The sequence below is a fragment of the Haliotis rubra genome, unplaced genomic scaffold (genome assembly GCF_003918875.1).
Source record: "Haliotis rubra isolate DU_JTF1 unplaced genomic scaffold, ASM391887v1 Scf764, whole genome shotgun sequence".
NCBI classification, from domain to species: Eukaryota; Metazoa; Mollusca; class Gastropoda; order Lepetellida; family Haliotidae; genus Haliotis; species Haliotis rubra.
The window spans coordinates 139,325-166,414 of record NW_025767484.1 but is presented as its reverse complement, the minus strand read 5'-3'; the positions used below and the strand labels follow the sequence as shown (position 1 = coordinate 166,414).

The window sequence follows — 27,090 nt, the reverse complement described above, 5'->3', positions numbered from 1 at the left end:
TTACATCCAAAGATACGTGCGCACACAGCTGCAACGTCTACTAACTGACCCCTCACAACTACCTGGATACCTAATGGTGCACAATACGTAATAATCATGGTTACGTCACAAATAGAACACAATTATCTAACCTCAGCATTCGTTAGTTCCTATGGAGACTGCCATGTTGGATATAAATCTCGCTTATGAGATTTCATGAGACTAGCAATATCATACTTTCCTAACTACAACCTAACACTAGTGACAGCTTGGTCAGTGTATCACAATTGTGATCATGGTAACGTGAGATCTTGTTTTGTATGTCACAATTGTGATCATGGTAACATGAGATCTTATTTTTTATTACCTACGAGGGCGAATATTTTTCATATGATGCCTTAGGGCAAAATATCACTTTGTCATGGTGACGTGACGTCATGAACAATGCTATGACGTCACGTTTCTTCTGTGATGTTGCGCGTTCTACATGCGGCAACGGCGGGTAGCCAGCCTTTGTTTAAAAGTAGATTTGGGTTTATTTTCCTCAATTTGACAACTTCGGTAATAAACAGAATATTATATTTGTGCCCATGTCATACTATGTTAACGACACTCGTGCCTAAATATTGGTATATACCTCGCTCTCGCTCGGGAAATACCAGCATTTAGGCACTCATGTCGAAAACATAGTATGACATGGGCACTCATATAATATCCTCTATGTATGTCACAATTGTGATCATGGTAATGTGAGATCTTGTTTTATTTGTCACAATTGTGATCATGGTAATGTGAGACTTATCTGCGTGTCACAATTGTGATCTTTGTTAAGTGAAATCTTGTTTTGTGTGTCATATTTTGTGATCATATCAAAGTGAGATCTTGTTCTGTATGTCACAACTTATGATAAACCCTGATACCTGACATCAGATAACATTTGATAACATGTTGTTGATCTTTGAATCACGAAGATCATCACTTGAGAACTGCCATGAGCAGGTGTCTTGAAGATCATGTAGGTATATCCTGGGGGTGTAACAGTTTTCAAAGCTTGTGAAACCTTTCCATTTCTCTATTGACATTCCAAGCTTGTGAAACCTTTCCATTTCTCTATTGACATTCCAAGCTTGTGAAACCTTTCCATTTCTCTATTGACATTCCAAGCTTGTGAAACCTTTCCATTTCTCTATTGACATTCCAAGCTTGTGAAACCTGTCCATTTCTCTATTGACATTCAAAGCTTGTGAAACCTTTCCATTTCTCTATTGACATTCCAAGCTTGTGAAACCTGTCCATTTCTCTTGATTGACATTCAAACATTCCAAGCTTGTGAAACCTGTCCATTTCTCTATTGTCATTCAAAGCTTGTGAAACCTGTCCATTTCTCTATTGACATTCAAAGCTAGTGAAACCTGTCCATTTCTCTATTGACATTCAAAGCTAGTGAAACCTGTCCATTTCTCTATTGACATTCAAAGCTAGTGAAACCTTTCCATTTCTCTATTGACATTCAAAGCTAGTGAAACCTGTCCATTTCTCTATTGACATTCAAAGCTAGTGAAACCTGTCCATTTCTCTATTGACATTCAAAGCTAGTGAAACCTGTCCATTTCTCTATTGACACAGGTTACAAATACACAACACCTCACAAGGAATGAATTTGATGGAGCATATGTGTAACAGAAGGATGTATGGCTTTGGACATCTCAATAATCAACACAAGTTAAGTGTGTTGTGAAGTACATGATGTCACATCATTCATATGTATTAGTGTTGGGAATTAGTTAACATCTCAAAATTGATGATTGGTTCATAACAACCGATCAATCATCGACAATAATTGGTTACCTTCATTTATCAAGCTTTTCCTGGTTATGTTTGTTATGCACAAAATATAAAGACAAAACATGAAGATCTTTCGGGTTTTGTTTTGCAAATTGCACACAATGCATTTGCAAATTTCACATCTTTAAAGCATGACCAGTATGTTAGGAACATAATATATCTGGAGTCTTTAAGATAAATTCAATCATGACTTGGAACAAGCTTGTAGTGCTTATGAAATGTAACAGACAAAACCAACCTTGTGAAAATATTGTTAATGCAAACAAGTGTGCCAGAATTGCTTGTGTTCGATTATGAGAGCATGATCGATTCCTTGGTTGTTTAGTCATTGCGACCAATCTTCGATTATTTCAATTAATCGGACCACCACTAATATGTATACTGGCCAGCTGACTTAAATGCCATTTTCAAAGATGTCACTGACCAGTCAGACAGCTGTGTCTTTTTTAGTAAGTAATGATAAATGCCACAGGTAAAGTTTAGCCTGCCAAATTGTAGTGTTCTTTTACAAAAGATGGCAGCTTAATTACCACACTATTCAGTGACAAGGTCCCTGTCATTGGCCGAATGTTGAGATATGGAATCAGATCATGCCATGATTGAAACACCACAGGTGCAGTTCTCAAGGACATGACCCTTCTTTGTTGTGAAGACTGGATTTGATTATAATTAGTGAAAATAATCTCAACTAGAATGTTATTGAAACCAACTTATTTCTCACACAGTTATTTGATATTTGATTGGTGAGTATAATTAATTAGACTGATCTACTTTGAGGAAGTTAGTACTAACATTGGTTGACGTGTTAGCATGATGACTGACTAACAGTTAGACGTAAAGGAAGGTGTGCAAGGGGTTGTCTCAAAACCAGCTGTGGTGTGACGTGTTAGCATGATGACTGACTAACAGTTAGACGTAAAGGAAGGTGTGCAAGGGGTTGTCTCAAAACCAGCAGTGGTGTGACAAGCTCAAGGGGTTGTCTGAAAACCAGCAGTGGTGTGACGTGCTCAAGGGGTTGTCTCAAAACCAACAGTGGTGTGACGTGCTCAAGGGCTTATTTCAGAACCAACAGTGCTGACTTTGCAAGTCAGAAGTCAGATGTGCAAGGTGTGTGTCAAAAATTCAGTTTGAACATTTATGTGGATGTTCATTGAACAATCTGAAACGTTTGACAATACATTTGAGACATTTGAGACAACCCCCTGCATGTCTTACTTCAAGCTGAAACTGTTGGTTTTGCACACACACAAACAAAATTGGCTACACCCACTCCATGCTTGAAATCCATTTAGTTCAAAATCATCATGATGAAAGACCCTATTTGTGTAAGACAGTCAGAGAATGATTATAAAATCATATTACTGACTGATTTTGAGAGTGGTAACCCTGTGCATCTGTGGAGACTGAGAGAACTACCAAGCCATAGCTGACTGTGACATGCGATGTGTTTGTTGTGTACTAAAACTGAATATACTGACATGATCTTACCTTGCTTACAGCATGGTCTTTTAACCAACAGATTACACTTTATAGCAGATCTGTTAGAAGTATAATAAAATCTTCTTCTTTTGAAATTGTTTCTTTTCAGTATAATTTTGACATTGTTACATGATACAGTGTTCTCCATCATAATCATCAGTCATTTGTTTCTGTAGAAGGGGCGGTGGGGTAGCCTAGTGGTTAAAGCGTTCACTTGTCACTCCAAAGGCCCGGGTTCATGGGTACAATGTGTGAAGCCCATTTCTGGTGTCCCCGCCATGATATTGCTGCAATATTGCTAAAAGTGGCGTAAAACTAAACTCACTCAATTTTCTGTGTGAACAAATCATTGAGCTGATATTGCAATGTAATAACATTACAAAAATTAAGTTAAGGAATTTTATAGCTGCTTGTGCATGTGCAAGATTGTGCATCTGTGTACACCGCAGAGAGTGCTTCACTGTATGGCAACGGACGTTGGATGGTTAGGAGGCTTTGTCATGTTAACCTTGCTGCTAAGTTGAGAGTCATGTTTGCCTAAACTCAAGCCCATTTACAATTTTTATCGTATGAAACGGTCACCCGTGAAGATCCAGGTTAGAATTTATCTTCAGAAACCCATGCTTGTCGTAAGAGGCGAATTACGGAATCGGGCTTGCTGACTTGGTTGTCACATGTCATCATATCTCTATTGCGTAGATCGATGCTCAAACAAGCAGGAATTGCCATAATGTTGTCAAATGTTAAGATCCGGAAATGCACAAAATGTTTGACAGAAAGCCAGATCAAGCCAGCAGCATCCTAAATTCAGAAGTGTATTATATCTCCACTGTTTTACAGTGAACCAACCTGTGAAGGTCCGGGTTACAGTATTGATCTTCAGTAACCCATGCTTGTCGTAAGAGGCGACTAATGGGATCGGGTGGTCAGGCTCGCTGACTTGGTTGACACATGTCATCGGTTCCCAATTGCGCAGATCAATGCTCATGCTGTTGATCACTGGATTGTCTGATCCTCGATTAGACTCGATTATTGGAATACAGTTGAGTCGCCGTAAAACTAAACTCACACACTCACTCACCCATATAGCTGGAATATTTCTGAGTGCGACGTAGAACTAAACTCACTTACAACAGTGAAACGGGCTGTGGGGTAGCCTAGTGGGTACAGTGTTCGCTCGTCACGCCAAAGACCCGAGTTCAATTCCCCACATGGGCACAATGTGTGAAGCCCATTTCTGGTGTCCCCCACTGTGATATTGCTGGAATATTGCTAAAAGCGGCGTAAAACTACACTCCCTCACTCACTCATGTTTATCACCATCTCAGTGTCTCTTATCACTCTCGTCGGGCAGGGTTTTCCTGGAGTATAGATGTCGTCATGTGATATGCTGGCAGTCTGTAAATAATTGAGTCAGGACCAGACAGTCCAGTGATTGACATAACGAACATCGATCTACACATATGAGATATGGTAACATGCATGAACCAAGTCAGCGAGCCTGACCACCCAATCTTGTTAATCGTTATCGTACCCAATCTTGTTAATCGCGAGCCTGACCACCCAATCCTGTTAATCGTACCTTGCGAAAAGCACAGGTTGCTGAAAATCAATTCTAACCCAGATGTTCACAGGTTTGACCATATATGTATTGAGACCAGACAATGTCATGCCATTCAGACCAAAAAGAAGCATTGGTAGTGAATGAGTTCTGGGTATTTATGAAAATGGAATGAGGTATTACTTTGGAAGATGGTGAATGAAGCAACAGAGGTCCACATGAATTAGTTACATTTCTGTGAATTATTCAGTTTGATGTCAAGCTTGGTTTTAGTCCTAGAAAATGCAAATATTTATTCTTATTTTACCATAGCCAAGGAAATATGATTTGATCTATTTTCGTTTCAGATAGGGCATGCAGCTAATGCTAATCTTTTATTTTTGTTATAAAAGTGTGAGATTGTTTTAATTGTGTGTGCAGCAATAATGGCATGTTTCACACTGCCGTTCACTGTTTACATGCTCAATGTACATCAATATATTCACCTAAACATTTACATGCAAAAAGCAAATCAACATAGCGATTCACCAAACTTCACATAAAGTACCATATTTTCTTATAGACTGTACCCATGCATAATGCACATTACATTATGTATATGATTCTGTTAGAAGGTCCATATTCCATACAAACACTTACAGCACAGGTTACATTTAGAAAGGAAATCCAGCACATGAACTTACTTACAGTTGGGTTGGTTGAGTTGTCTTACACCGCACTCACCAATATTCCAGCTATATGGCAGTGGTCTGTACATAGTCGAGTCTGCACCAGACAATCCAGTGATCAACAGCAGGAGCATCGATCTATGCAATTGGGATACGATGACATGTGTCAACCAAGTCAGTGAACCGGACCACCCAATCCCGTTAGTCGCCAAGCATAGGTTGCTGAAGTCAATTCTCACCTGGATCTTCACGGGTCCATTCGAAAGGAAAAGCAACACGTTAACAGAGGTTAAATAAACAAATAGAGTATGTAGCACAAGAAGCACATTAATATAATTACAGGTAGAAAATACTTCAAACGCAATAAACTCAAAGGATAATAAATACAAAACAGCACAACACACAGGTTTACAAAGGTGAAGATGTACATGCCATATGTAAATGTATGAAAATCAGCTCACAGATTCACACAGATGGAACACATACAGATGGTGATGATTAATTACACCTCACAGATGAACAGCGGTTAAGACATACAGAGTGTAAAGGCATGAAACACAACAGACAGCTTAACAGCGGTTAAGACATACATAGTGTAAAGGCATGAATCACAACAGACAGCTTAACAACAGTTAAGACATGCAGAGTGTAAAGGCATGGAACACAACAGACAGCTTAACAGCGGTGAAGACATACAGAGTGTAAACTCATGAAACACAACAGATAGCTTAACAACGGTTAAGACATACAGAGCGTAAAGGCATGAAACACAACAGACAGCTTAACAACAGTTAAGACATACATAGTGTAAAGGCATGAAACACAACAGACAGTTTAACAACAGTTAAGACATACATAGTGTAAAGGCATGAAACACAACAGACAGTTTAACAACAGTTAAGACATACAGAGCGTAAAGGCATGAAACACAACAGACAGTTTAACAACAGTTAAGACATGCAGAGTGTAAAGGCATGGAACACAACAGACAGCTTAACAGCAGTTAATTCACACAGAGTGTAAAGGCATGAAACACAACAGACAGCTTAACAGCGGTTAAGACATACAGAGTGTAAAGGCATGAAACACAACAGACAGCTTAACAGCGGTTAAGACATACAGAGTGTAAAGGCATGAAACACAACAGACAGCTTACAGCGGTTAAGACATACAGAGTGTAAAGGCATGAAACACAACAGACAGCTTAACAGCGGTTAAGACATACAGAGTGTAAAGGCATGAAACACAACAGACAGCTTACAGCGGTTAAGACATACAGAGTGTAAAGGCATGAAACACAACAGACAGCTTACAGCGGTTAAGACATACAGAGTGTAAAGGCATGAAACACAACAGACAGCTTAACAGCGGTTAAGACATACAGAGTGTAAAGGCATGAAACACAACAGACAGCTTAACAGCGGTTAAGACATACAGAGTGTGAAGGCATGAAACACAACAGATAGCTTAACAACGGTTAAGACATACAGAGTGTAAAGGCATGAAACAACTCACAGATCTTCGAAGGGCATTTAGAAGTGGAATGCATAATAAGGAGCAAGCATACACTCCAAAATGTGTTATTCACAATAAAGAAGTTGACATCCATAAATCTTGCTTTTCTTACACAACTCACAGCTTAACAGAGGTAAAGACATACAGATAGTAAAGGTGTGATTCACAACTCACAGATTAACAAGTTAAGACACAGACAATTTTGGCATGAAGCACAACTCACAGATTAACAGCTGTTGTGCAGGTAATGTTGTATGCTGAAGTACTGTATACCTGCAGGTGTTAACGCCTGTGGCTGATTCCAACCCGTAGTGATTTTTGTGTAATGTTTGTTGTTGTTTTGTTCCAGGAAGCAGTTGATGCATGAGGTAGATATTTGGTTTTGATGTTTAGCTCAGCTTCGGTTCACGGCACCTGTTGTTCTCTAGACTGTTTCTGCCTGTGTTCTTGCCTAGTAGCATGATATGTTGTCAGCACAAACATGTCTGTCTTGCCGAGATCTGTTTTCAGTTTTACAACTTGATTTATTTGAAATGTTGGGTGAGCTACAGTGCCTGTGTTTATGTTGTGTGAAGATATTGTGACACTGACAGGTACATTCCAACCTTGACCATCTTTACAGGCACACAGTACCCTGTAGTAGGCTTTGCCTTGTACTTTGGGAGGCAGTGATAGACCAGCGGTTAAGTGTTCAGCATGCAAAGGGTTCAATTCCCGACATGGATATAGCTCACTCACTCGCTGACTGACTGACTGACTCACTCACCCACCTACCTACCCACTCGTCCACACACTCACTCACCCACCTACCTGCCCACTCACTCACTCATTTGCTCACTCACTCACTCTCATCCACCCACCCAATCCACGAACTCACTCACTCACCCTCACTCACTCATTCACTCACTCACTGGGATGCTTTATCCACTCACTCACTCTGGGGTGATGACACTACACAGCCTGTGTAGCCTGTGTATTGTTCATGGGTGAAGGAAGGATGTATTCTGCTTTTCAGTTTGTCAGACTTGCCAAAACCCAGGTGATGGTTACAATGCAAACTAATGTTTTAAGAAGTTTAAATTAGGGAGAGTGAAAGATGAAATTAATGTAACATATTTTATAGAATGAAAATTTGTTTCAATTTTCTTGTTTCTCGCTGAACATTGGTCAGCTGATCTAGGTAGGGAATAAAATAAAATTTATATCAGGGCATCGTGGAAAAGCACCGCTAGATTCGAAGCACTCATATATATATATATATATTTGGGAATGTTCATAATTTATGACGGGGGGTCGGGAATGATGATTTTAAGGGGGGTGGGGGTCTCCCATATTATTCTAGGGAGGTAGGGGGTGTCATCAATTTTGTACACATGTACTTGGTGGTGGTGGTGGGTACTTGGGGGTAGGGGTGGAGTGTGTGTGGGTCATCAATTTTGTACATTAAAATGTTAAAAAATTATGCTTAGAAAGTATGGGGATGGGGTGTGGGGTCATTGATTTTGTCCATGACATGCAGGGGGGGTCACTTACTTGGTACATAATCTTTAGGGGAGGTCATTCACACTGTACATGCTTCTCCATAACAATCATCATCATCAAATCTTATCTCACTCACTCATTCACTCACTAACTCATCAGAGAGTTCACCTCATGTGACCTTCTATGCAAGTGTTTTCAGATTTGCATGCACTAAGGTAATGTCCCAGAGGAATCAATTTGCAATGAGATTGGTTTGATTCCAATTTTCATCCAAACCAGGATTCTTTCTCACCACCATACCCATTCTCATGGGTTGTGAAGTCCTATGTGTCTAAGACCTACTTCTCTTCAGGCTTTTCTTCCTGAAAAGACATGCTGTGACATTACTGATATAAACGGCCAAACTGCTTTATGGTGGGTGGTAAGAAGCAGTTTTTCTGCATGTTCAGCCTCCATTTCATCATTTTTCACAAGGGTGGCGGGTTAAAACGCCTGCTTGTCACATTGAAGAGCCAGTTCGATTCCCCACATGGGTACAATGTGTGAAGCCCATTTGCTGTGATATTGCTGAAATATTGCTAAAAGTGGCGTAAACTAAACTCACTCACTCACTCCTGATTGTGTACGGTTTGTCAGCACCTTGCCCATTCTCCTTGGTTGTGTCGGGGTTGAATACAGGTGTTACACTTTCCTTTCATCATCTGTCATTAAAGAATGTTTCATGGCACTCCTCATTGCACTCTTCTAGACACTCTTGCTGGCACACGCCTGGTCTTGATGAATGTTGGGTTGTGGTGTAGACAAATTGGTTGAGGATGAAATATATATATATCATATAAATAACAATGCATATGAATTCATGGTCCAAGTGATATGCTCACAAAAGACAAAATTCTGAGGATGATATTTAATGCATTGAATATATATATTTATTTAATGCATTAAAAAAAATTTTTAATGCATTGAATAGTTTTTCAAAAGTTTGGCCAACAACATGTTGGCCAATGATTTGTTCTATATCTCTGTAAATGTTTGGAAACTGATTCAAATTTGCTTGGCTATGTTTTACGACTCAACTTCTTCTCATTTGAAATGAAGTTAATACTTATATGCATTCATTATTTTGTTTTAAAGATGAGAATGTTTATCATGTGCTTCCTACATTTGTACAGTGTATCTACTTTTGCATGAAATGTTACATGCTTGATCTCACAAATGATGACATGTTAGTATTCTGTAGGATTTCCGGAATGATTCTGAATGTAACCAAGGAAACCTGAAGAATCTATTAATGGCTGTACAGGACCTTTTGGCTCAAAGTGAAAGGAAATTTGACCATGTTAGTTGGTAGTGGGCTGATATGTAGCTGATATTTCAGTGATGTTGTTTATATTGACTTTAATTTGACCTCTTCAATTTGATCATCAAACTGCTTATGGCAATTACAGAGATATTTCTGTTAAAAATGAAATTTGGTATATGCATAGTTAGAAATGGCACTGGACACATGTTGAAATGTGATTTTTTTGGGTGTTGACAGCCAAGTTAAAACAAAAAAGATTAAGGTCATATGTTTGTTATTTTTGTTTGACTATTTTTTTTCGACATTATAGTATGAATATGTTTGACCTTGTTTTTAACCATGGACTTATTCCAGAGGTACCTTCACTCTGTGATTTGACAGACGGAGAACACCAAACTTGGCATGTTCATTTCTTCTTAGGACGTATTTTCATGATTTTAAAAGTGTTTTTGTTGACATTAAAGACTGATGACTGCAGATCCAGGTGAGCTACAGCGAGCTACAGTGTTAAAAACATAACATGTGACAATACATTCATTGTTTCTTTGTAAAGTGTTTCAGTGAATTGGAATTACAACCTGCAGTTCAACTTGTACAATGCTGCCTTTCTGTTTCCAGGAACCAGAAACCTATGATCTAGGACTCGGTCACAATAGCCAGCCAATGAACTTAAGAGTTAACCTGCCTGGTCCAACTGGTGACAAGGTCTGAGAAGGGGGAGATTACTCTCACTATGGGAGATAACTCTTGTCTGTTGAGATTCCAATACTGCCCATATCTTTCAGCAAACAGGAATTCCATGACTGAGTCTTCGGAATGGAGTTTTCTTTGCCCGAATGCACAGTGCTGTGAAAGGTTATCTGTTGTAGTGGCGTGAATCTGTCTATATTCCTGTTTTGTGTGTAGCTTGTGTTTAATGTGACGTGCCTGCACACAGCAGTGTTCATACTGAGTAGATTCTCACAGTTCAGAAGAAGCTTGATGATGTATATGTTTCCCACTGACAATGTACAGTAGGATTTTGTGGTTGCTCTTGTCATGTAAATGATTATGTATTTTAGATCGTAAGTCGTAGGTAGCTTCTAAGTACGAAAACTGTTGATGATTTCACGGTAGCCATGTAGTCCCAGAAACATACCGCATGTGGGATTACCTGATTTAACTTTGGTTTAGCTGAATAATCGCACAAGATTTGACAAGTATATGACGACACAGATTTGAACTCGCCTGGATCTGTGGGGCATCTTAAAGATAAGGTGGGAAGGGGAGTTTATTATTTAAGCCTGTCTATGTTCATTAATTAGAAACTCTATGAAATAGGACTGCTTTAAGTGAATGTTTGAATTTAACCCTGTTTTTCTAATGAGAACTCCCTGGGGTAGCCCAGTTCTTAAAGCATTCACTTGTCATGCCAAAGGCCGGCGGGTTTGATTCCCCACATTGGTACATTGTGTGAAGCCCATTTCTGGTGTCCCCTGCTGTGATATTGCTGGAATATTGCTAAAAGTGGCATAAAACCCACTGACTCATAACCTAGGGGCAATCTTTCGGCACATGTCATGAGACAGTCAAGGTCAAGGTACCGGAATTGAAAACAAGACTTGAAGACTTGAACCTATGGGATGAAGGTACTGATGGGGATTGATTCGGTTTTCTTACCAGCACATCTAGTTATTCCTGGAATAATATTAATTTAGTTTCGACACTGATTGACTGAAATTTTGTCTGAAATTATTTTTTCATACGTCAGCTTTATTTCATACCACAGCCTTCACCAAAGCACAAAAATCTCCACACCTGTTTTATCTGATATTCTGTTTTAAGCATAATTAGGATTGTTTTGTTAGACTTTTCTGTGTGTGTTTTATGTTCTTTCTAACCAGCTGACTTTACATTGGTGCAGTTCCTGTTTTGTTCTTGTTTTGTTGAGGATTTGATTGTTTTGTTGAGCTAATTTTGTCAAAGGGTTCCTTATTTCTCTTAGTCTTTTTCAGTTGTGTATGATGTTTGGAGACATGCTGCTGTAGATAAAATGATTAATAAAGCATGTGTGAGAGACCTGTTTTTAAAGCAAGGAAATCCCATGGTTGTAGTGTTCACATAAACCTACAGGAATGATTTCAATTCCCCACATGGGCACTATGTGTGAAACGCATTTTTGGTGTCCCCAGGTGTGATACTGCTGGAATGTTGCTGAAAATGACATGGAACCAAACTCAGCCATATTTTGGCTTTTAAGAACTAAGAAATTGTCCTTTATGTTTTCTAAAAGTGTTGGGTTTTTTCACAAGAAGACTGCATCTCACTGAACTAGCTGGAACCCTTTGGCAAATATCAGTTGTAGATTTGATAACTTCTCCTTGTGCAATCTCACATCTTTTCTTTGTTGAGTTTTTCAAAATATATACATACAATGGAAGTGAGTGTAAGGAAGCTGAATGAACAACTCAGTTGTCAATGTCATGTTGTCCTTTGTGTTCACTGTTACATGGTTTTGAACACGGTTAGTCAATCTTGTCAGACTGAACTACACATGTTCCATAGATGACTGGAATGTCTCGGACGAGTAGAGTCTCTGCCACGGTCACTTGTCATTGGGACCAGCAGTCGCAGCGCCTCATGAATGACCACTCTCAAACAATATTCAATAAATGGAGAATTAGTTGTCTGTTTCAACTTGTCCCAATTATTGTGATATATAGAAAAATTTACTGTGGATACATGTCTGATTTGTTGTTGTTTGCTTTGGGCAGTGGGGTAGCCTAGTGGTTAATGTGGTTGCAAGTCTCGTCGAAGACCTGTGTTCAATTCCCCACATGGGTACATTTTGTGAAGCCCCTTTCTAGTGTCCCTCGTTGTGATATTGCTGGAATATTGCTAAAAGCTGAGTAAAACTGAACTCACTCACTCACTGTTGTTTGCTGTCATGCAGCTACGGCATTGACAGTGTCAACTTCAGCTGCTATTGTTGTAGTCCATGTGTGAAAGGTACTTGCATTGTTTGGTCATGTTTGGGTGAGCATTTATAGAATGCAGCTTTATGATTTTGAAGAAGTTATTTCCGAAATACAATGATGTATATTATCCTGTGAAACAGCAGTCCCATTGCAGAGAAACTGTTCATGTATAAATAAAGCTCTGTTTTTTTGTATTGTGAGTGAAACACAAGTTTTTGTGATTGTTGTCTAGTTTAAAAAACTTGGTACTGTGTACAAATGAGTGTAGTGGGAGAGTGTTCTCCTTGAAGAATAGGTAGAGAGTTCTTCCCCTTTGAAGTACAGCTTTGAGAGTGTTCTCCCCTTGAATGAAGTTTTGCTGTCTCTCATATATGTATAAAAGCAGATCTAAGAGGTGAATTTGCACCATTGTTTTTATTTTTATTTTGTACATATTGAATCTTTAACAGTTGGTTTCAGTTGTTTTCTGAACGGCCTGTCATTAGTTAGGTAGGTACTAACACGCACATGTTTTTTCAAATTTCTTAATTTCGCATGCAGTTTACCATGCATTACCTGTCCAAATCAAAATTAGGATATATGTGATCTATTTCTGTACATGTTATTAAGAAAGGTCTTCAAGCTGTTGCCTTTTTTACTTTTTCACAATATATATAGCAACTGGCTTTGATTAGGTGTAAGTGTTTGCACTTTTTTATTGTTCATCCTTAAATATCTTGGAAAAAACCCGGGACCCATTTTCAAAAAAAGGTTTCATTTCAGAAGTAACATCGCCATCACTATGACCAAATCTCTTTGTGGTACCCTCAATCATGTGATTAGAAACCTAGAACAGCACTCTGAGCATGCTGTAGTGCATGGATATGTGCGCTATATAAATATCCAATAATAAGAATAATAATAACAACAGACATCACATTATTCAAATCACGCATCAAAGCATGCTATAGTCAGAGATGCCAACCCATACGATTTTATCGCATTTCATTGCGAAAAATAACTCAAAATATGCAACTACGATAGTAAAAGTAAAAACATGCAAATTCATAAAAAAATACATTAAATTGAGTCATCATATAGCATATGTACCTACATCATATAGCATATGTACCTACATCATATAGCATATGTACCATACACAATAAATTTCAACTACATTTTATTCAGTATCATGCTATATGTGGAAACTTCCTACTGATTTAGGTGGGTACAATGTTAATAACAAGTTCTTATATTTATATTTATATATTTTTATTGAATAGGAAAATTATTTGTTCATACTAATCTTTGCAAGAAAATTCTCATTTTTGCATCAGTTTTTGGCCAAAATAATAATTGGGCTAAATTAGGGTTGGCATCTCTGTATGGTATTCAATGGGTTCAGGGAATTTTTCACGAGGCAAAGATTAAATTGGTGACTGGATTATCAAGGAACAATCAAGATCTAATTTGGAAAGGGTTTTGTCGCTTCTGTTTATTTCATCTTCATCCATGAAAAAGGAAGTCTGCTAAATAGCCTAATATATCATTGTTTCCGATACATGAAGATTCTTCTGTTATTTCCTTCTAACTGTTGGGTTTGTTTGAGGTTTTCATACTTTAACTTTATATATTTTGAAGTTTGTTACGGTTTCTTAAAAGTCACTCAGACAGTATAGCAGTGTTTCAAGTGGTTCCTTTGATGGATTTGTAGAATGTATGGGATTTTGTCAGGTAAATGTTTATTGTATCTCATACAACTTGAAGACATTCATCGATGGAGGTATTTTGTAAGTTATTTACAAGTATTTTGAGTCATATATCTGTCTTACAGTTTAAAACCGCAAAAGTTATTTATGAATTAATTGTGTATGCTTGTACTCCTTTCTAATTCTAACATCAGGTAATTAAGACTAATTATTTTACTAGTTTGCACCTTATATAATCTATATGTTTATTATGCAAATATTAATGCTGTGTGACGTGTATCAGTTGACAGATGGAAAATTTGATTTTGTTTTCATTAGGTAATATATTTACACTCTGTTTTAATTTTATTAAAATGTTGAAATGTTTGCAATGTGGGTAGTGTTTGTATTGTATTGGATTGTGTGTGTTATTAGTTTGATATTAGGTCCTGTAATTTAGCACTTGTAACGGGAATGTTTTCATGCTGTTTAACATCTGTGAATATTGTGACTAAAATCACTCCCTGGTGGCACTGGAAACTGTTAAAGGTAGTTGTTACCTGTTGATTGTCTGTCAGTATGTAACTGCAGGCTGTACTATTCCTTTTCTTTTGGGGCACTGAGGTAGCCTGGTGGTTAAAGCATTTGCTTGTCACAGCGAAGACCCGGGTTCGAATCCCCACATGGGTATAATGTGTGATTACTAAGCCCATTTCTGGTGTCCCTGCCGTGATATTGCTGGAATATTGCTGAAAGGGGCCTAAAAGTAAACTCACTCACACTCAACTAGTCTGAGATTACTGTGATAATGTCTTCAGATGGTATGGAGACCACCCCCATCCTGAAACAGAATTCTTCAGAACACTCTCATGTTACTGGCATCCTAAAATAAGTTGTAAAGAAACAGCTTGGATATATTTTTGCTGTTTTTGTTGGCCAATATTTGTGTCTTGGTTCAACACTGAGGCTTTGTTGTACATGGGGAATAAGTTAAAATGAGGATCAGATGGTTAAGATTGTTGATAGTGGAAGAATTCTTCCCGGATAGTGATGGGCAGACTTGATGGTATGAATGATACAGTGTACAAAGAGGTGGTTGAAGGGGGAGTGTGCTCATAACATCAACCACATGTTTGTTCAGATCGTTACCAATTGTTGTCAGGTTTGTTCATAATGAACTGATTGTAAAACATACTTGAATATTATTGATGGGCGTGAAATGGTATACCATGGTATTAGTAGAACTGGGGAATTTTGCCTTTGGTTCGATATATGATTGCAATAAAATAACTTCATTTTTGCGGTTTTCATACCATTGTTTTATTAACCTTTTTAAACCTTTTCTAAAATATCTAGAAATCGAATCATTTTGGTGTGACTTGTCAATTTTCTGCATTATTATTATATCTCATATACCAAAGCGTAACAAACTGAACCAAAGGTCTTGTACTGCAATAGGTACCATGGTAAGAGGGTACCGTTTCACTCCTAATTATTGACAGTATGATTTTATTGGTGCACAGCTTTGAGTAGAATTCGTAAAATTACTAGATATTAGTCACTTTGTTGTATTATGGGTGGTACTTGATTAAATGTCCTGTTATTAAGTCTTATAGTTTATGTGAAAAGTGTTGGGTTTTTGCACAGAATATATTCATTATAGATGCATTATGTTTAAAGAACAGAGGTGTCATATGTCAAATCAGCTATTATGTCTGGAAATACTTAATTCTAAAGAGGTCATAACTAGTAGCATTGTCGAGGCGTTAAACATTTACAGCTGTATGTTCTGTGTAAATATGTATTTCAGCTTCAACGAATAATTGATGGTATGACGACAAATGTCACACTGTAATACAAAATATATAATGGTGATTATTTTGTTTGTTTAAAACTTTAATATGGGTGCTGTAATGAAGTTATATATAGTCGAATCATTTCATTAAGAAATCAAAATACTAACTAACACTGAGATACGATGAATTTTCCACACTGTGTCTCATGTGATTCAGGTGGCGGTGGGGTAGCCTTGTGGTTAAAGCATTTGCTCGTCACGCGGAATGCCAGGGTTTGATTCCCCACATGGGTACAATGTGTGAAACCCTTTTCTGGTGTCCCCCACCTTGATATTGCAGGAATGTTGCTTAAAAACGGCATAAAACCATACTCACTCACTCACTCATGTGATTCATTGTTGTTTTAGGAGTTGCCTCCATTGGGCATGCCAGAATCCAATGAAGGTTTGTTGGCACCATACATGTGGTTGAGGGTTACCAAATTGGTAAATGTCTCAGACCGGCACCTGTTTGTGGTAAATGTCTCAGACCGGCACCTGTTTGTGGTAAATGTCTCAGACCGGCACCTGTTTGTGGTAAATGTCTCAGACCGGCACCTGTTTGTGTTTTCCTCCCACATCAAGCTGACATAACAATTGAAATAATGCTGAAAGTTGATTTTAACTTCATTTCACTCACTCATTCTCTTTAAAGTTCAAGATGAGAAACAGGATGGAGCACTTTTGAAACTGAGGAATTATGGTAAATATATTGAGAATACAAGGAAAAATGGCTTAAAGCGCACTAATAACTTGTGGGAATGTTCAGAGGAAAATGGAAAATTCACGAACAGTAAGTACAAGATAAAAACAGGCTAGGCTGTAACAACTGATAAGTTCCCCACGTCTATTGAATCCCAAGATTTAACCATGAGGATTTTCTGTTTTTTAATTAATTCTCAAAACAATGATTGCACTCATTTACAGATGCGCAGATTTGACCACCGAGTTTATTATTCTCCAGCACTAAAATTGTAAAACGATCAAAACTAGCAGTAAATATACGAAAATATATATTTTCAAAAGTTTCCTTAAACCCACCAATGCTGTATAATATACTGTTAAAGTAAATCCTGTGATGGGCAATCTTTGCAGCCTTCTCTTCAGTCAAAATATTATTATATTAACCTGTGTCAGTGTCTCATCTTTAACATTCCATCATTAAAACATTCATATGAAGGTGTTACTAACTACATTCTTCTTCGTAAATTGCACCTTCCCACCCTACCCCTAATCTATAAGACCCTGTTGAGAAACATTTTTTCTAATTACATTTTTAACTGATTCCGACATTTTGAACATGCCATGCCATTCACTATGTGTGAGATACCAAGGAAATATATAGTCTGGACACTAAAAGGTTGTAACCCATTTAATAAATAAAATTTAGAAAAATAATTTAAAAAACTCCTTCCCTAACGCTTTTGAAAAACAGTATGACAGTATATTTAGCTTTTTCTTTATATCTGTATTGTAAGAGAAGGAATGGACAACAAGAATGTTACCTTGTTGCTATGGAGATGTCTCTGGAGGCTGGCGGACCAACCTGTAAACTCTTTTGAACTGTTTAAAAGATGCGATACCATATTCCAAGGACATATTGAAACGTTAACACCAGTATGTAACTAAACAATCTGTCTTCATTTGACGTACTTGTATTTGGGAATTTTGGGAAGTTACATCCATCTTGTTTGACGGGGAGTGATATGTTTTGAACAAATGGATTGATCATTTTTTATCCTGGCCCGTTTTGACATTCATTCTATTGGAAATTGTCGCTGACCATTTTATTCAGATGGAGTTCAGGAATTCCAGAATACGTTGAACATGATGTAAATGCAATCACCCCATTTAACAGAAGTCTTGCTATGTAACTTCTTTGAGTCACACTTTTAGACGTTGGAGAGTCAGATAAGGACAACCTTTTATGGATGAACTTCTTTTTTGAGGTGATGCAAAGTTTCGATACAGATTCTTGTATCGTTTTCAAGCAGGAATGAAACGTCGCAACACCCCAATAAAGAAGTTGTTCATCCATAAAAGTTTGTCCTTGTCCTGCTATGTTAACATTACTTTGTGACACGTTCTTGTTTAAGTCCCTGGAAGCTGGAAGGACAATCATGTCCTTCGTCTTCAATTGTTAATTACTTCAGATGGTGTGGATGATGTCTGTTTTCATTTTGTTTGAGCTCATGGATCAATTGCATGTCAACCAAACCCTTTTGGTAAAATTGTGTGATAAAGTTAATTGTTTTTACTGTCCTTCTAAACCTTATGGAACACGGTGGGCTCCGCCATCTGAGTTGCTTCTTTGTCGTTTGCACCTATGATCCTGTGATCATGTGATTCAGAAACCTATGATAGTCGTGGTTCCGAATCCTGGATTGATCTTTGTCGCAGTGGTCGTGGTCGTAGGCTTCTCCAAAGTTGTAAACGTCCACCTGCATCACTTCCACCCTCATCAACCTGACATCTAATATGGCTGAAGAACTGTTCAAAGCAGCTTAGAACAAGACTCACTCGCCTCTTATGTGTTGCCATTTAACAACGTGTAATATTTCTTTTTGATCTTGTTTAGCTAATGTTGGTGTATGTGTGCAGAAAAAAAATGAAAATTAATATATGTATGTGTGTATATCAAATGCTGGAGCTTCATTTTGAAAGACCACCTACTGCCAATACAAAGTAAAAATTTTGTGAAACGGGTTTGTAGAATTTTGTATCGCCAGGGGATTAATTGACGTCCTCTGAAAATGACGTGAAGGCTTTTGACACCTCCCCTCACTTCCTGTGGTGTCGGCCCGGGAAAGCGAAATTTCAATATTCCCTATTCCCGGTAAAGCGAAAACCAGAGTTGTGCTAGAAGTGCCGCGAAAGCGAATTGCTATGAAAACATCGGATTACCGTACTTCAGATTAGCGCGACCCTAATACTCGACCTGTTAGCCTCTTAACTGAGATGAAGTTTCAGTTGTTTCAAGTTTAAGCATCGGTGTAGGAAAACCCTCCGAGAAAAGAAGTATTGGAGCTGTGTAGTAAAATTTATTTGTTGTTTGACTTATTTGACTATTTAATCCACCGTGCAAAGACGGTTGTTCAAGCAGATCTCACTAATTCTCATTTAACTGGGACAATTGCTGTCGCCGACATTTTGGCTGTCGGTGCTTTCAAATTTGATATTAAATCTAGGTGCAGGTATTCTAAATAACACTAAATTTACAATAAGTACCAACCTTCATCAAGACTGCAGCGTCAGAAGCAAACATTTGGTTCTTTGGCGGCATTTTTGCAATGTCGGTAGTGCGTATTCTTTGCATTTAAGCTTGCTGCAAAATTTTATCCAACGGAAGTTTTGTTATATTTAGTGTCATGAAAGAACCAACATACATATGGGTTAATTTGCCCATGGTAGCATGTCGATGGTTCACCAACCAAAACCCCAAACCCACGTTTAGATTATGTCGGTAGAGTCAGAGTAATGTACATTACGTTGTGTTTGTTTACAGCTTTTCTTGTGGTAAATCATCGCACAGACACACAAGATAATCTTGCTTGGTTGGCCTGTTCATCTATTCTCGATATCTAAAAACATACAGTCTGTGGTCCAACATTTATTGTTATTTATATGTTTAATTTCTACCATGACTATGGTATCAGACGACGACTCACACTTCTTTGTTTTTCTTGTGTATTGAGAGTCCCGGGAACGCGAAATTCAGTGTTAACTGTGGCTTGACCGTTCCCGCGAAAGCAAAACCTAAATTGAGGAGGTTTAGTCCAGATTTCGCTTTCCCGGGCCATAACCCTTCCTGTTCTACTGCGCACCCTCTCTCCTGCTGGAGCGCGATGTGCTCTCATTCTCACCGAGCCGCGTCTGCTTGTCGGCAGATGTTTGTAATAAACAATATTTTCAACCAGTCACGTTTGTTATTTATTAAACCGTATGTAATGAGGTGTTATAACATTTTCGTACTATTGAAACTTCGCACACTGGACATAGTGGTCCAAGGTGGCACATGCTAATTGCTTCCCATATCAGTGCCAGGATCCGCTTTATCACGGATATTGACGAAACATCTCTGATCTCTTGTAGGAAGAGGGCGGTGGGGTAGCCTAGTGGTTAAAGCGTCCGCTCGTCACGCTGCAGACCCGAGTTCGATTTCCCACATGGGCACATTTGTGAAGCCCATTTCTGGTTGTCCCCCGCCGTGATATTGCTGGAATATTGCTAAAAGCGGCGTAAAACCATACTCACTCACTCACTCTTTGTACGCAGAGGTTACCGTCATCATGGATGGATTTGATGTCCGGATGAGAACTAACCTTTATAAAACTATGTGGATTTTTGGAATCCTGAAAATGCCCAAAACAGTTTCATTGCTGGGGAAACTATTCTCAATCAGAGGAAATGTCAATCTGTGTCTTCTTGCTTGCGAATAAAGATAAAGAAATATATCATGTCGGATTCATACATATTACCCTGATGAAAACGTTTGTCTTGTTTTGTCCGAGTCAAAGTAAATCCCAGTAAGTTAATGCAATCAGTCATATCCGTCATCTGTACAGAGAGTAGCAACATGGGTTATTTTAAACTTTTACATTGTATGTCTATATCACATTTATATGATGTGTCGTGAAGCCACGTTGATTCTCCAATAATCAGTCCAATGCAACTCTGAATAGGTTCCCATTCAACCATACTCGAGAAAGCTGTGATACGGGGATCCCATGCATATAATATGTCACCAAGCCCTTAACATGCCATCTTGCTATCAACCACTATCTGGTTCAGATATGATTACTACCCTATAAGGGGCGGTGGGTGAACCTAGTTGGTTGGTTGACTGTTGTTCAACGCCCTACTAAGCAATATTCCAGCTATATGGCGGCGGTCTGTAAATAATCGAGTATGGACCAGACAATCCCGTGGTCAGCAGCACGAGCATCGTTCTACGCAATTGGGAACCGATGACACGAGTCAACCAAGTCCGTGAGCCTGACCATCCGGTCCCGTTAGTCGCCTCTTACGACAAGCATGGGTTACTGAAGATCAATATATCTAACCCGGATCTTTACGTGTTGTTCAGACTTGAAGGAGGAAGAAGTCACACAGCGAAATGTCGGTGTTCTACAAAGGCTGCGTCACACCAGAACACGCTAGAAGACTGTACTTGTTGGATCTCGTGATTCAGGGCATACACAGCATTGACCGGCATGCTGTCGCAAACTGTCCAATGTGCTGGCACTAGCATTCATTCCGGACAAGGGCCAGCGGACGGACACGCACGCACGCACGCACATGTACATCGCAATGTAAGTTCAGTTATCTCGAACACTGTGTTATCTAACATCAACACAAATGAAGGAAGGAAGGAATAAATAATGAATGAATCAAAACCAGTATTACCTGTAGCTACTGTCATATGGGAATCAAACCTTGTCCCCCACCTGCTGCATTTACCAACAACATTGGTTGTAGTTTCAGTTGGTTTCACATACCCCTTTCAAAGAAATGTGCACGATTTACTAAAAATGGATCTTTGTATCCAAATTATTTCAAATACACCTCAAGAAATGAATGAGTGTACAAAGAGGTATCGATCGATGGTAGTGAACGCTAAAAAATAAAGGACGGGGATAAGATGGTATTCAAGAGAACCTGTTGGCGGTGTATTGTAAACTGCAAAACAACCATTGAAGATATGGGTTGATGTAAATATACCGTTGATCAAATATTCCGTTATATGGAATGACATGGTCGGAATCAATCTCTACGTTGCAAGTTCAGGCTTCCTATTGTCCCAGACAAATATTTAGAAGACGGAATTTTCTTAAAAGCTGTTTATTTGCCTGTTATGAGAACGACCAACGTAAGGAAACGTTGATGTCTGTCGGCCGACAATTGATCGAGTGGGCCATTTCATGACGGACCTACTACAGCCAGATGGAAAGATCGTGTGTTCTTTAATTTTTTAGTGCTATTTGCGATGTTGACCTTCCCGTTGCTGTTCACATTTTTTGGAGAAGGTACCAACATCTGTACCAATACTGAAGGAATAAATAGATGACATTGATGCCAGTCTAGTCTTTACCACGTGATGCCTCAACGTTTTAATGTCTATCCCCGGATCTATATACGTGTAGGTACCACCAATCGTATCATAGATTAGTGGTCCAGTTTTTTATTTTAAATACAGGGGCAGTGGGGTAACACAGTGGTTAAAGCGTTCGCTCGTCACGACGAAGGCCTGGGTTCGATTCCCAACATGGGTACAATGTGTGAAGCACATTTCTGGTTTCCCCCGCCAAATGTCATGTGTCTGTTTAATTTAAATCTGTTTATGATCAGATCATAGCGCTCGCTCTTTGTATAGCAGTAGCAAGAATTAAGATCTGGGGTTTTAATGTTTTGGCTAATGAAGGAAATAGTTCATGTGTAAAAGTAGTGTCTGATTCAAGATTGGAAATTGAACTTTGTTACAGGAGAATATAAGAATGATTTTGCATAATAATCTAATAAAATTAATATATCCTGATCAAGTAAAAGGTTGAAGCGTTCTCTCGTCACGCCAAACCCAGCAGGCATTATCAACGTTGTTTCAACGTTGAGAATAGGTTGATCCTCAAAGTTGAAAATAGATTGAAAATAGGTTGTATATGAAAGTTTTTTGACGTAGATATCCGACGTGGAATCAACGTTGAAGTTTGACCGATTATCAACATTGAAAAAGGTTGATCCTCAACGTTGAAAATAGATTGAAAATAGGTTGTATATGAAAGTTTTTTGACGTAGATATCCGACGTGGAATCAATGTTGAAGTCTGACATATCGTGGTTGTGTCTGGGAGGTATTACGCTTTCCTGTAAATAGACTCGCACTTCATCTTTAAAACTACAATAAAGTAGCACCAAACTCCTGCATCCAGCTAAAATACCCAAAAGCTACCTGCAATAAACAGTGTTCAAACAGAAAATTGCAGTAAAAAATATTTACCTGATAAAATACTTGGTTAAAATTCCACATTCAATATAATGTTCATTTAAGTTTTATGTCAGTTGGACGTATAATTCCAGTAAGAAGAAAAGAGTATTCCAAATTAAGAAAACTATTTACTGTTGTATTGTTATCTTGAAAAGGTGGAAATTGTCCCGAGAAGACATTTTGTCTGAATTTCAGCTCTTAGACAGACCCCTGAATAAACACAATGCAATTACTTTCACCATGAAAGGGATCCAAGATGACCAGGAACTATACCTGAAGACAGCACATAAAACAAGTCACTTTTCATGAAATCTTTATGAACACACACGCACACAGAAAACGTGGTTTAATGCATAATGTAAAACATCACACATGACATAGTCTGTAGGTGATCTCTGTTGTGCTAATAACACAATATCATCTGCATAGAGCATCAAAGTGACATTTACGCCACCAATTTCAATACCACAGTTCAGATTTTTTCAACACAATTACAACTCCAAAACACAAATATCAGCTCCTCTTCTTTCGGCCACTCCCTGCCTGGCAGTCAGGTGGATACTTCAGAAACGTTCCTAACTCTTTCTTGAAATTTGCTTCGGATGCATTCCCATCTCATTCCCTTTGAGATAGGACACATTCTGAAATTTTATATTTAAATACATGAATAAATTATATGGAAGATATATTGTCTTAAATGATTCAAGTATTTGTTTAATCAATCACTTGAAAGGTTCATTTCACTGCTGTAACTTGGCATGTGAACATATGAACAGCATCAATACAAAATATGACGAAAAGTGTAAACAATTTATATTTTCAACCGAAGGAATGGAAGTTTTCTTAAACATTTGCAAAAGAAAATCCTCAATTGCAAGTTGATTATTTAATTAGACTATGAATTACCGGTAGGGTGAATTAGACGATGCTTTACTGTCATATATTATTTGCTATGGTCATGATGAAAATGCTGCACTTGGTAATTAACTTACTAGAGATGATAGAATACAACCTTGTATTCTTAGAAGAAAACTTGCCGTTTTGCCCATCAACATTCATTCTTGACATCAAATTGTTTGACATTGTCCTGCAAAACAATGGAAGATTGTTGTTATTCTGTCAGATTTAGTTTTCTTTAGGGATTCTTGGAAATGATTATTTCAAATTAATAGGAGTTGAACTGATGTAGCAATTTGTCATAAATTGTAACAAAAGCCATTTTACATTAAATGATAAGAAAACAAAATGGGTGGTGGTTCACGGGTCAAAGAACAAGTCTATTGTGGGAGGTCTCCCAACACCATTTGTTCCCAAACACAAGGAAGTATGCATCATTGAGTTCTGAAAACAATAATGAGCTCCTCATAAGTATACAATATATTCTCTATTATCTACTCTCTCTCTTTGTCATTTGTACACTCATAAAACTCAGATAAATAACTTTTTATAATTCATAAATGTTTACACTTAATCTCTTTATAGGAACGCTTAGAAAATCTCTCATATAATGAATAATGTGTGCGTATTATCTGCGACGTCATAACTATGCTTCTCTGAATCATGAACAATAAAATAATGAGATTAAACTCTACATTGCCAGAAATAATCTATCATACCATGAATAATAAGACATTGAATAACATCTCTTACAACTCCAATCTACACTCAAAAGACTTAAATGTACTCGTAAACAAACATCGCTGGCACACGCAAATTCTTGGAAACAGTGCATCTCGGACTCTCAATTCCAAGAAATGGAAGTCCTACTCCATTTGACCAAAGGGGTGACAGGTGGCCAAAACATATTGAAATGTAGGTCATACACTGAAAATAACTCTGATTTAAAACACTACAAATATACACCTTCTCTCTATTATACTCGATAGATGATCTTAACAAGGGAACATGTACATAAAATGCTGATATCTAACAAACACCTGTACTTTTAAATAATGGACTCTTCCAAATCTCAGTATGTTTCACTGCACACATAATAGATTGCAAATAATGAAAACCTACCCTTTGACAATAATAAAAACATCATATTCAAATTCTACAGCTGACCAAATACCTGAAGAGTGTGTTTCCCAGCAATAAACATCTCTATATATCTATAAATGTATGACTTCTGTCCTCTTGCGTGCTATCTTGCATCCAGCTGTTTACGTCGAAAAACAATATGGCGCCAAGCAAGGGAGTGCTCATTAAACTAAACATCTCCGGGAGAAATCATTGTCAATTTTTTTCTCTTAAATGATCAACCTTAATATATAAATGAAAATAAAGACCAACTATTATCACCAAAAAAGACCAAACATTATCACAAATATTCAAAACAGGTGGTAATGAAAGAGCATTATCATCTTTCTCTTAAACTTTGTGGTGGATATACTGGAAACAAGTGAAATGTTAAAAACGTGTTACCTTAGCCTTGCTCCTTTTTATGTGATCCACAAAATTGCTGCCACCCAGTCTTCGAAGATGAGATTTCTGCAAATTCCATTAAAATAATCTTATTTCATAATTAAATGTTCCTTACATTAAAATTACTTCTGTTGTATGTAAGATTTTAACCTTTAAGAGACATGAATTATCATATCCCTTCCAAACAAGTGTAAGAATGAAAGTCTGTGGGTGCAACGTTTGGTGTCCCATCAAAGAATCATTAGTGAAGTTACACTTTTGTAAATAAATAAAAGTTAAAATATATTATATACAATTTCATCCTTAACAAAGACTTTCACAAGACATTTTAAAGTGAAAATTTTCGTTGCATTTCCTTACACCATTCTCCACCACCCTCCCCCAATAATATACATATGTTGACAGGGTTCAGGGCGTGCTCAATGCATCATTTACTGATAGATCTAGAATATAAAATGTTGATTAATCCTTTCCGATTTTGTATAGCTGCCCTTAGGGACCGTTCATAATGTATGGCTTTGGGGTGATGTTGATTTTATGTACAATGTGAATTACACCCCACCCCCCACCCCTAAAGTGTATGAGTATGTACAGAATAAGAGACGGCCCACCCTGCATGTCATGTACATTATCTATGACGCCCTCTCCCTTCCCATAATTTCTAAACATAGTGCGTGTGTACAAAAATGCTGACCCCTTAGCTCCCTGAACAAAATGGGTGACACCCCACCCCACCCTCTCCAACCCTTATAATCAACACCCCACCCGCAGCCATATATTTAATTATGAACGGTTCCTTATATTGATGTACTTCATTGATTATTTGAAAATGTATATTTGCAAAATTCAAATCAGGTGATCGGTACAAAAGGGAAATCTTATTCCATTATATAGTAAAATGCCAAATATATGAATGGAAATATATTGAAAAATAACAAAAGAAAACATGGAAAACACGGCTTCCACTAAATTTTTGAGAAACATGTACTGTGACATACTGGTAACCTTGTGAGATAAAACATGAGCCCTAATTCGGAGTTTCTTGCTACTGCTAGATTTAAAACGGCATTCCTACGTTTTCATTATACATGAAGGACATACTTACCAAATAAACACCAGCATGCCGTGAAGATGGTGAAAATAGAACGATATTGCGTTGAACTTCGCCAAAGTGAACTGACAACGATCAGCTGCCTTTGCGCGCGCGATAATTGTGCGCATGTCCGGATATGGCCAAACGAGGCGATCGAAAGGTCAACATCTGGCTTGTGTTTGAAAGCAAATTGTCGGGAATTATACAATTTTCACAGTTTTGTGGGGAAAATATCAAATGTAATGCAATTTGGATAACTGATGACTGTATACCTAAAACTGCGATTTACGTAATATTTCCGT

At 37.9% G+C, this 27,090-nt stretch overlaps 1 protein-coding gene across 6 annotated transcripts in view; it reads left to right on the top strand.

Annotated features, from left to right (window-relative positions):
- The window catches only part of LOC124260464 (sodium/hydrogen exchanger 9-like), a 68,925-nt gene extending 56,282 nt beyond the window's left edge, over positions 1-12,643 (top strand). For 3 of the 6 annotated variants that reach the window (XM_046694788.1, XM_046694794.1, XM_046694790.1), the window contains one exon: positions 10,451-12,643. In XM_046694788.1, coding sequence (XP_046550744.1) covers positions 10,451-10,543 — 93 coding nt within the window. In that variant the 3' untranslated portion in view covers positions 10,544-12,643. Of the gene's footprint in view, positions 1-2,549; positions 2,568-7,396; positions 7,416-7,669; positions 7,730-10,450 lie in introns of those variants that run through there. The other 3 variants (XM_046694791.1, XM_046694792.1, XM_046694793.1) reach the window with 3 other exon arrangements.
- Positions 12,644-27,090: the final 14,447 nt, after the last annotated feature.